The 12,394-nt window shown below is 32.9% G+C and overlaps 1 protein-coding gene across 2 annotated transcripts in view; it reads right to left on the bottom strand.

Annotated features, from left to right (window-relative positions):
- Positions 1 to 220: 220 nt before the first annotated feature.
- Positions 221 to 12,394, bottom strand: part of YME1L1 (YME1 like 1 ATPase) — a 45,803-nt gene continuing 33,629 nt past the window's right edge. For both annotated transcript variants that reach the window (XM_044677308.1, XM_044677309.1), the window contains 6 exons: positions 11,791 to 11,946; positions 8,501 to 8,652; positions 7,409 to 7,535; positions 7,245 to 7,318; positions 5,462 to 5,548; positions 221 to 2,080 (listed from right to left, as the gene is read on the bottom strand). In XM_044677308.1, coding sequence (XP_044533243.1) covers positions 1,937 to 2,080; positions 5,462 to 5,548; positions 7,245 to 7,318; positions 7,409 to 7,535; positions 8,501 to 8,652; positions 11,791 to 11,946 — 740 coding nt within the window. In that variant the 3' untranslated portion in view covers positions 221 to 1,936. The remainder of the gene's footprint in view (positions 2,081 to 5,461; positions 5,549 to 7,244; positions 7,319 to 7,408; positions 7,536 to 8,500; positions 8,653 to 11,790; positions 11,947 to 12,394) is intronic.

The raw sequence follows: 12,394 nt of genomic DNA, 5'->3' as shown, positions 1-12,394 counted from the left end.
TAGTGGTGACTAATGTATATTCCCAATATTTCTCATATCCATAAACAGTGCCAGATAAATTTATATTTCTCCACATGAAAAAAGAACCAAAGTTCCCAATGCTCAGTCACTTGTTTAAAAGTATAAAATACGCTTTTACTGCATATTTAAAGAATTTTAAGTTTAAAAGGCATAAATCATGTTATAAGATTTCTTTAAAAAAAAAAAAAAACACAAGATACCTAATTAAAATTTTTTATTGTTCCAGAAACAGAGACGAAGAATGTTTTTGAGGTTCCTTTCCCTAAAGCACAATTACCACAATACATATAAATCTAACAGGCTAGCTTCTTACTTGTGATAATCAAGACCAAGATTCTTGAGACTATGTGAAAACACAGTAAACCATGTATAAAGTTGTACTAAGCATTTGTTCTGAAAGGAAAGGAAACCATATTGGTAGCTAAAAAATGAAGACTGGTGACATAATTACAAAAAAAGAAAGATTCCTTAATAAAGATCCTTATTCCATCTTTATGAGGTACTTATTCAGATCTTTAACTGTCTTTCACTGGTATAAACTATTTTTTAAATATGCTGTTTAAGATGTTCTACATGTAGTCAGAAATGCTAATAACTAGCAGTTATGAAATAAGCAAGTATTTCCATCAAAATGCAAGTAAAAAAACCTAAAAATATGTTGCCGAAACCAACACTTTTTAATCTGATCATAATTAGTTCATGAAAGTTTTGATAGTTTGACTTTTACTGAAATAGTAAATGAAAAATAAATTTTATGTAACCCAGGTATGTTTTTCTTGACGTCCTTGTAGAAATGAGATTTAAAAATAAGTCAAGAATATCTTTGAGAGAGATATCTTCAATTATATCCATCTTCTACAAGAAAGAACATGCAGACCTTGAAGCTCTTTTTAAAAAACCACATATAATATTAATAAAAATCACTTAAAGGAGAGTTTTGTTATGGTAACAGTATATTGACACTGCTCTGAAACAATATTTCTATACTGGTTTAAACAAAATGTGGTCAAGAATCTCTTCAAAGAACAAGTGATTCATTTTCAGTATGCCAAATTCTAACCCCAAATACAGGCAACTCCCAATTCCGACAAAGGTCAACAATACTCGTAATGGACCCTTAAAAACCAAATGTTCTGTTTCTTTGCTTCCTAGCATAATTATATAAGATAAAGATTTTAGAGGGGATTTTTTTATTTGTTTAAAACAAAATTCCAGGGCTGAGACAATTTCCCCTTGTTATAATGGTGATAACCGTGGTGATACAAAGATATATGCTGTATGCAAATAACATAAAAGATATGATGTGTCAAAATTTTACATTTGTCTCTATGCCCACTCTATTCCCTAATTTTCAGATTTTAAAAACCTCCCTACTATAATTCTAGAATACATCTTTATGAGTTTTTATTTATTATGAGTTCTCCCTTTGAAATTGGCAAAGACAGGATTTAAAACTAGATAACATCATTTCTATGCCAAAAACCATTGATAATGTAACAAAGATGATCCTTTAACAACTTAAAACATCAAGCTCAAACTATTCCATATGACCTTAAAAGGACATCATTTTCCCTCATCTAGCCATGAAAAGTATGGTGCAGCATTACTTCCAACTTAAGGTTTGATTAAAGTCTCTCAAACAAGCTGTGTTCAATCCTGATAGTTCTTTATTGTCTATAATGATATTTGCTATGGAAAGTTAATTTGTTCTAGGTGTCATCGAGAATAATTGAAATCAGATAAATGTAACAAAAGGCTCACAAGAAAGTATATTATAACCTTGAAAACATCATTAATACATTACAGCACGCATCAGGAAGGGAAAAAAAAAGGTTGTTGTATAAGGAGACTACTGCACTGTTAGATTTACATTCTTGAAAATAAAACCAGGTCTGAATCCATAAGAAGAGAGTTATCATCTCACTTCTAGTTTCTTGCCTTCAAGAACAATTTGAATTTCTTTGGCATCCAAAGTCTCATAAGTCAATAATGCTTCCGCTAGATTCTTATGTTCTTTTGCATGTGTCTTCAAGATGTTTTTTGCTCGTTCATATGAGTCCTGAAAAACAAAGATAAAACCCAAAACCTGAAAAAATTTACTATTGTAAAATTTTAAAGGAAAGAAATTTATAAAATGTTGATTAAATATTCCATCAAATCTAACTCTTAACATTTCAGTATTGTCAGAAGTTGGCCAAGGATTCTCAGGGCTATACCAGCAGAACCCAAGCTTTGGCAGGCAGGTCCTACAATCCTGAAAAGGCTTTGAGTATGTTCTTGACAACAATTACATTTGCTTTACAGGGAGCAACTTACCTAAGTACTGAAGGTCTCATTAATAAGAAATACTTAGTAATTAAATAAATGGCTAGGAAAATTTTTACAACAAAGTGATAAATAAAAACTGTCCTTCCACCTTTTCTATGTGGCAAAAATAGTAGCAAGTGGAATAAAAGGGGGCTGAGAGTACCAAGAAGCATAGTTTTGAGTTATCTAGAAATGTAACTTATTGGTACACTTACACACACAGGAAAAAAAAGGAAGTTGCTACTAACTGGAAGCGTAAAAAAACATGTTCTTCTTTTTAGGATCAAATGAAAGTGTTAGAGGAATAGTTTTGCTTTACATTAAAAGGCAACAAGAAACTATTTCTTTGAATATCTGGTCATCTTTTATTGTAGTACTCACAAGTAGTCAAAAAATGAAAATAACTATATATAAAATAACTATAATTCTATGCAGAATTTGATGATAGCTTCTAAATTATATCAACACATATTTTCACACTTTATGATCATAATGTAAAATTGAGCATTAGGAAAGTATAGTGAAAAACATGTTGAATGATCTAATTGGGGAATAAGAAGCAAGAGGTCAAAGATCTTGGACTATAAATAAGCCTTATCCATACAAGTCATTCTTTAAGAAAAGAATCAATAGGTGCTGGAAATAATGAACACAAAATTAAAAAAAAAATAGATGTTATATTTTGTCAGCTAGGAAATGATACGGGAATTATTCCCAAATCATCTATCTCTATATAGTCAGATCGCTGACTTGTCAGAGCAAAAATCAAAGTCAATATATAAAAGTAGAATAAAAATGTTTAATTGCAACATGAAATTAAAACTGCTAAATATGGAAATATGTATTGCTTGAAAGCACTATTTTTTTTTTAATTTTAAACCCTTAACTTCTGTGTATTGACTTATAGGTGGAAGAGTGGTAAGGGTAGGCAATGGGGGTCAAGTGACTTGCCCAGGGTCACACAGCTGGGAAGTGTCTGAGGCCAGATTTGAACCTAGGACCTCCCATCTCCAGGCCTGGCTCTCAATCCACTGAGCTACCCAGCTGCCCCCCCCCTTTTTTAAAAAGAGTGGTAAGGGCTAGGCAATGGGGGTCAAGTGACCTGCCCCGGGTCACACAGCCGGAAAGTGTCTGAGGCCAGATTTGAACCCAGGACCTCCCATCTCTAGGCCTGGCTCTCAATCCACTGAGCTACCCAGCTGCCCCGAAAGCACTATTTTAACTATATCTGACTATTTACCACCTCAGGCAAGGGTGCAGGTATAAGGAAGAAAATGTCAGAAAACAATTGTTAAAAATTGTTTCTATAGTCAGAAAGCAATTGTCAAAACTGGGAAAAAAAAAAAGCTTTAAAAAACTAAATGATTCATTTAAAAAAGATGCAAAAAAAGAGGAGAATAGAGGAATGGTCGCCAACACCAATTATGACAACTTATTTAAGCAGTTTAACCAATTTAAAACTCAATTGCCATAATAAGAATTCTAAAGTGCCCTCAATATCATCTCAGTCCCTGTCAGGCAGTAAAATATAGCAGCCAAGAAAAATACCAGTTTAGAATATAATCATTTGCAAAAAAAATTAAGGACAAGGGAGGAAAAAGATATATATATATATATATATATATTTATATATATTTATATATATATATGTACATATATATATGAACTGCTCCAATAATTCTGGAAAACAAATTGAAATTATATGAAAGAGGTCACTAAACTAGTTATACCTTTTGAGCTAGTGATCTCATTACTGGGCAGATAGCCCAACAAAGTCAAAGATACAAATAAAGGTTTCAAATGTAGCAAATGTTCACACTTTTTGTGGTAGCAAAAAACAGGAAAGAATAAAAGAACTCATCAACTAGGGAATAATGAGCTATGACATGAACAAAATAGAACAATATTTCAGGATAAGAAGTGAGGAATACAAGAAATTCAGAGAAACATGAAAAGATTTAAAATGAACTCATGTAGAGAGAAGTACACAAAACCAGGAAAACAATACACACACACACACACACACACACACACACACACACACACACACACANTAAGGATTTAACACACACACACACACACACACACACACACACACACACACACACACACACTATCTACAACAATGTTTTAAGAAAAAGAATGAGTAAATAAAGTTGAATGCTGAGTAACTATAATAATCAATCTTGTCCCTGGAAAAGAAGTAATGTAGCACCTTTTTGCTTTTGGTAGAGGTGAGAATAAAAGATGTAGAACATCCTATCTACTGTCAGAATCACTAGATCATTTGGTTTTACTTAACTACTGTCTTTGTTAAAAAAGGATCATGGGTGGGCATAATACCTAGAAACTTTGACAAAAACAAAATATATCAATAAAATGTGTCTCTCTTTAAGCAAATGGGTCCACATCACCCTTCTCCCTCCCCAATGGTTTACCATACTGATACCAGACTTAGTACAAACAATTAGCTTTAGCACACCACAGCTCAGAACTCAGGAGACCAAGCAATCCATTAGCTTTACCCTTCCTAATAGCAGGGATTTACAGATATAAGTCACTATATCCACCATTACCTTTCTCATTCACATAAACTTTTTATGAGAAAATCTAATACATATAGTTGATCTGGCTGCAATACATAAGGCATAAATACTATCAATAAGGACATGTAAGATTGGAAAAAATTGGCAAATCAGTCTTGGTAAAAAGGGAGAAAACAGATGTAGAGCACCACTGATACTCACAAAATGTGAAAATACCCAGACCAGTGATGGGCAAACTATAGCCCACTGGCCAGATGCGGCCCCCTAAAATGTTCTATCCAGCTAGGGGACATCATTCCTAATCTGACAAATACAATGAGTAGGATACAATATAAGGAAACTTCGAAAGAGTTGCCTTAGAAACAGACTGACAGATGAGTATTTCCTTTCCTTTGGCCCCCTCTTTAAAAAGTTTGCCCATCACTGACCTAGACCAATGTGTCCTAAACTTTGGTCAATCCTCACTGAAAATCACTGGGAGAACATCAACAAGAAAAGTACAAGATGAAAATACATCTATCTTTTATTACACATGATATTTCTAATGAACACCAAACCTTCATAACACATAAAAAGGATAGCCTTACCCTTAGAAGTATTCTTATTTCTTGTTCAATAGCAGATTGAGTTTCTGGACTCAATTTCCCTGTATCAGAATATGTCATGACTCCAAGCTAAACCAAATAGAAGAAAATAATCAAAAAAATGTAAAAGTCTAATATCCAGAATACATGGAGATAAAACCTATCTCCTACCACATAAAAAGAAACACATTTTTCATGGATAAAACATAAATATCAATAAATACAAAGAATAGAGAAGTCAAGAACTAAGTGTAGGTTATAACCTAAAATTAGAGGCAAAAATTCCATAAAGTCAAAATTATCCTTGAAAAATTCCTTGAAAAGCCCTAAGATATGCAATCATTATTTTTAAGATTAAAAATCACCCTTTTTAAAAAGGCCTCTTCCAGTGACTGAAAACAGATGATTTGAAATATTTGCTATGTTAACAAATTAATGTACATTTTTGTTTTTTCATATACCCAGGTTAGCTATTGATCAGAAAATCTGACAAAACATAAATTCTTCTCAAATAGAAGAAAACAAACAGATACTAAGGAAAAATGTTCTTGAGAAGGTGTTACTTTTTTTTAAATATAGAAGCATTTCACATTTAAATATGCACATATCACATGGTGATCATACCACATAATTGTTTCTTCTTCTTGCTTCCCATGAGGCAAGACAGAATATAAGAATGTCAAAGGGAACACAGCAGGAGCAATTCTAGCTGACCAGGAATAGAAGAAAAGCCAACCAAGGTTTTCCCTTACATTAGTCCTATTATTCTAAGCAGGATGAATAAAAGACTTTCTATGGGAATGATGAAAAAATAGATTCAAGAATCACATATGGCATGCCATACAAGGCATTGAGAATGGAAAAACAACAAGTTCGAGCCTCCCATTTCATATTCACTTGAGTTAGTTTTGCACAGAGTGAGAAGTAATGCCAAATCTTTCTTTAAGCTATTATTTTTTTTTTTTTTGCCAAGGATTTAGGGTTGAATTTCCCTAAGCTAGATAGATAGATAGATAGATAGATAGATAGATAGATAGATAGATAGATAGACAGACAGACAGACAGACAGACAGACAGATAGATAGATAGATGGCATCCACTGAACATGAATGCCAGAGGGCTTTATGATGAAATGAAAAGAACACTGGATCTGAAATCAGAGCACAAGGATTAAACTACTTTTAACCATTTATGTGACATTGAGTCAATCAATTAAAAAATTTTTAGCATGAACTCTGGGCCATTATCAAGAACCACTGAATGAGAACAATTGGACTAGATGATTTCTTTGGTTCTTTCCTGCTCTGAATCTTACAATCATAACTTCTTTCAAACTCCTCTCAAACTAGCAATATGGCCCAAGAGATAAATGCATGCTATACAGAGCAACTATGACGATATAGTGGAATGAAATAAGAGAAAAAGTCATACACTAATGGAAGTTATTACTTCCATTTCATTTGTGGAAGGCTCAAATTCTAGTATAGTCTAAAAACTGGCTTTGTTGCCATATGCTTCAAAACTTTCTCCTAGAAGAAACCACGGACCAATGCAATAAACATATGACTAAATATGGAATAGAAAACAGAACTTACTCAAAACATCTTTTCCTTACAAAAGCGAAGGCCTTTTATATCACTTAGGAAGAAATATTCATATTCTTTGCTTTATAACTTGGTTATGTTTAATGGAAAACTTTTTATACTTACCAACTGTGGAACAAATATTGAAATGAAGCATCTCTCAAAAAGGAAAAAAAGGAAATTAGATAAAAATGAGCTCTTACCTTTTCACTCATTCCAAATCGAGTCACCATTCGCTTTGCTATTTTCGTAGCATTATCAAAGTCACTAGAAGCACCTAATATAAAGAGTAAGCAAATCAGTATTTTAAAAAGATATTAAATTAATAAACCAAATTTTGAACCACAGAAATTCTTTTGTAGTCAACCTGTTGTAATATGGTCAGTCCCAAATATAAGCTCTTCTGCAACTCTTCCTCCCATACTAACATCCATCTGTGCAAGCAGCTGAGACCTAGTTTCATTCCATCTATCATTCTCAGGTAGAAGTGATACCTACAGAATTTGGGAAACATTCAAATTATAACAAAAGGAAAAAGTCAGAATGCAGCTGTCAAAAAAATTAGTGTTCTTACTGATCACCATCTAATATCAACAATTAACTAGAAAAGCAACACAAAATTAAAATTATTTCAACTTTAGAACCAATGTTTATATCTTATGGCAACAGAGTGGATGAAGATAATAACAAATAATAACTGCACTAACATAATAGCATATTACAGTTTGCAAAATGCAAATACAGCTTACAAATAGAGTTGCATTTAAGTCTCACAGCAACGTTAATAAAGTAGATATTATTATTATCACTGTTTTACAGATGAAGGAACTGAGGCATTTAAAAGTTAAGTGACTCACTGAGAGCCACCCACATACCTAATAAGTGCCTAAAGTAGAATATGGACTCTGGAGTTCCTGACTCCAAGTCCAACACTCTATCCCTCTGCAAATCCTAGCAGCCTAACTATATCTAGTATGTATAATACTATAATAGGATCTATGATGTCATCAAAGATGAAATGATATTAAAATTTCTATAGCTAGGAAGACATATTAGAATGGTACTTATGTTACATGATTTAAACCAAGCACAGGTCTGAAGAGCCCTGAACCAGTGACTTGTGATATAGTTTTTTATCTTGTGATTTTCAAGAAAAAAAAGTTAACCAAGAATTAAAGATGGGATAGATTCTGAACCAGTATCTAAATAGCAAAAAAGCATTCATCAGGAAAAACACATTTCGGAAGATTCTGTGGTACATCTTCAAAAAGGTTCAGAAAGAAAATTTCAAAACTAATTTCAATTTAAAATGCAATCCTTTTCCCCCATTAGAACACACTATATTTGATGAGTAACAGATGGCTTATACAACTATATTACTAATCGAATGATTTACTAGTGACTTCTATAGAAACTTTTATCTTGAAATTCAACAAATAAAAAGTTTCTAAAGACTCACATGTCCAAGTGTTGGTCCTCTTGGCATGATTGTAGCTTTGTTGATAGGCATAGCATCTTTAGTGTAATATGCAATGATAGCATGGCCAGATTCATGATATGCAGTGATGGTTTTGTTTTTATTATCAATTTCTACACTTCTACGTTCAGGACCTAAAAATAAGAAATCACTTTAAATGAAACAGTACAATCAAGAAGTAGTATTTTATTGAATCATAAAACTTATTTGACTTAACACAATATTAGGAGATATGCTGATATTGTTATATTCTTGGCAGAGTAGAGGTGAAAATAGACAAAATGATATAGGTATATTCAAAACATCAATCTTGTCCTTACACAATAAATGTTAGTTTTGCAATAACTGAACATCAAACTACTCCACCATTAAAGCACAAAAATGCTTTAAGAAATAAATTCAGCTTGATTTCTAGAAAATAAATGATATGTTTTCATGTAAAAGAAAAATTCAAGGGCAGCTGGGTAGCTCAGTGGATTGAGAGCCAGGCCTAGAGACAGGAGGTCCTAGGTTCAAATCCGGCCTCAGACACTTACCAGCTGTGTGACCCTGGGCAAGTCACTTGACCCCCATTGCCTACCCTTACCACTCTTCCACCTATAAGTCAATATACAGAAGTTAAGGGTTTAAAAAAAAAAAAAAAAGAAAGAAAAATTCAAAACCTCACAATATTTAAGATGTGCTCTCCAAAAAGGATGGGGGCTGGAGGTGGGAGAGAATAAAAGCTAATGCAAAATAAAAAAAGCAAAATCAGAACAATGTATATGTTAACTAGAACTATATAAAAAATTAAAATACTAATAGCAACTAAATCAAGAATAACAGGAAAGAAAAATTTCAGAAAAGGTTTTTGATACTTTTCTGTGTAAGTTTGTATAAACTTTTGAACAAAAAATTTTATCACTTAGATATTTGATTTTTCTTGATGATCACATTATGTTTATTTTAAAAATAAAAATTCGAAAACTGATATTATAAAGGTAAGAATGCAAAAAATTCCAAAATTAAGTGTTAAAAGAGCAAGGCCTAGAAATGGGAAGTTCTGGGTTCAAATCTGACCTGACACTTCTTAGCTATGACCCTGGGCAAGTCACTTAACCCCTACTGCCTAGCTCTTATTCTTTCCAGGAACCAATACAAAGTATCAATTCTAAGATGGAAGTTAGGGGTTTAAAAAAATGGACAAGGATATTATCCCTTTAGTTTTTATATAGGCCATTAAAAGGTACTCAGGCACTTGACACATGATGACATGGAATACTTTATGTAAAAAACATTTTTACATGTTACAAATTAAAGATATTTTCACTGAACTCCTTTCAAGCAAATATGCTCCTGTGCTAAAAAACATGACTTTGTAGTATGGTACTATGTATGTAGTTTGAAGTACTATGTACACAAACATGTCTCTTGCTATCATTATGTCATCCATAGCACTTAGTACTACTCTCACTATCTTACCCTGTATTTGTCTATATAAACTGGTTCATTCTCTAGTATCTACAAACATCCCTCATGCTTAAAAAATTCTCTCTGGAGCCTACCATTCCTTCAAACTAAAATTCTGCATTTTGCCTTATTCATAGCCAAGTACCATGAAAAGCTGTTGCCTTTGTCTTCTTTCACCCACTTCTCTACCCATTACAATCTCAACAAATTGCTCTCTAAAATTTTCAATAACCTATTAATTGCCCAATTGAATGGCTTTTTTCAGTACTCATCCATCTTGACATCTATGAAGCATAATTTGCTATGGCTAACCATTCTCCTCCTGCATTTGCTTCTCCTCTCTGGATGGTTGTGACATTCCTTTTTCTCTTGGTTTTCTTCCTTCTCAAATCTCTGTCCTGGGTCCATCTTCTTCTCTTCTCTTTGTTAAGTTAATTAATTCCCATGAATTCAATTGTTATCTCTTTGAGGATGATTCTCAATAATGTCTCTCCTAACTATTAGTGCTATATCATGAACTATATATAGAACATTATGAACTGGAAATTCTTCAGGAATCTCAAACTTAAACATGCCCAAACAGAATTCATCTTTTCCTCCAACACTCAAGACAGCACCAGCCTTTTAAGCAATCAGGTTTGCCACCTCGGAGTTATCCTTGATTCTTGTTTCCTTCACTCTTCATTTCTGATAAGTTTCCAAATCTTGTCACTCTATGATGACAACATCCTTCACACAACCATCCCCTTCTCCTTATTATTTACTACTACCTGAGTCCAAGTTTTCAGCATATCTTGCCAAGACTATTACAATATCCTCCAAATTGTTCTTTCTCTACTCCAATCCATCCTCCATACAAGTGCCAAAGTGTTATTCATAAAGATATAAATATGTCACTAAACCTATTTAAACTTCAGGAGTTCCTTATCATATCTAGAATCAAAGACAAATCCCTCTGATGTTTAAAATGCTTCACAACCTGGCTCCAATCTGCCTTCCCAGCCTTGATATATATTATTCCACTTCGTCCATCCTATAGTCTAGTTAAACTGGCCTGCTTTCTCCTTATAAGTATTTCATTTCCTGTTTCTTTGTCTTCACCTAGAAGGCATTTCCTCCTCACTTCCAATTCTTTGAATTCCTAGGTTTCTTCAAGGCTTTTCTCAAATGTTACTACTTTTCTGCTGCCACAGTTCCCAGTACTAATCCAAAATTAACCTTTTTGGATATTTTTATACCTATATAGGTTGGCTCCGCAAATATAACTGTTTGATGAGGGCACTGATTTCTTTTCACATTTTCTTAACTCCAACACAGTGCCTGCCACATAGTAGATGCTTAATATCATATTTGATTTAAATATCCCAGACCATTTTATCTCTTTTCAATATAGAAACTGAATAGTAATCTCTATATTATAGAAACTGTTACTAAGACAAAATTAGATTGTAGGGCTAATGAGCTTTGGCACCTTGCAAAGAAAACAGGAAGTACTTCCCAGTGGTATTTAGTTTACACTCTAGCATTTATGAAAATTTTTATGGCAAAAATTCTCAACTTGAAAATTAAGGTTTTTTTAATGAGAAAATGTTACATAGTTTAGTTCTACAGAACACTACAATTGTAAAATTTTACAGGTGGAAGGGATTTTTGATGTAATAATTTGCAATTGACCTGGAAAACCAGTGTCTTGCCAGAGAAGTCTAAGGATTAAAGGCACACACAAATCAAAGACTGGAATTTATGTTCATAAAAACTATCTACTCTCTGAATTATTTCAGTCACCTGAAAAGTAAAGAAGTCAAAGCAAAAGAAAAACCTACCCATTAAAATTTTATCCTTGGAGAACTCCAGTTCCTTCATAGTAACCATATCTTTCCCATCAACAGCTGCTTTTAATGCAGCTTGATTCACAAGATTCTCTAACTCTGCTCCAGAAAATCCAACTGTACCACGAGCTATTATTTCTGGATCAACAGCTGTGTAAAAAGAATATAAACACTAAAATTCAAAAATAGAAGACAGTGGATTTGCTGTTAGATAACAAGATGTTTAACATTAAATTCTAAACGATGGTAATAGAAAATATTGTGTTCCATCAAAGCAAAAAAGGGTAGAACTAGAATTTATATGGCAGAATGCTTTATTCTTTGCAAGAATTAATTTATCATAAATACTTAAAGCATCATTTCAGAAGAAAAAGACAAAATTTGAAACAATTTCGTAATTTAGGAAGTTGGAACACAGTGGCAGCAGGCCTGAAATGAGGACTGGCCTCGGACATTTCTGGAAAAGTCATTTAATCCCAACTGCCTAGTCCTCAACACTTTTCTGTCTTAAAATTAATACTAAGACAGAAGATAAAGGTTAAAAAAAAATCAGAACTAGATTTTATTTTTATAATGTAGTCATTCATATGAGCCTTAA

The sequence above is a fragment of the Gracilinanus agilis genome, chromosome 5, assembly GCF_016433145.1.
Source record: "Gracilinanus agilis isolate LMUSP501 chromosome 5, AgileGrace, whole genome shotgun sequence".
Classification (NCBI taxonomy): Eukaryota; Metazoa; Chordata; class Mammalia; order Didelphimorphia; family Didelphidae; genus Gracilinanus; species Gracilinanus agilis.
This window is presented reverse-complemented; position numbering and strand designations above follow the sequence as displayed.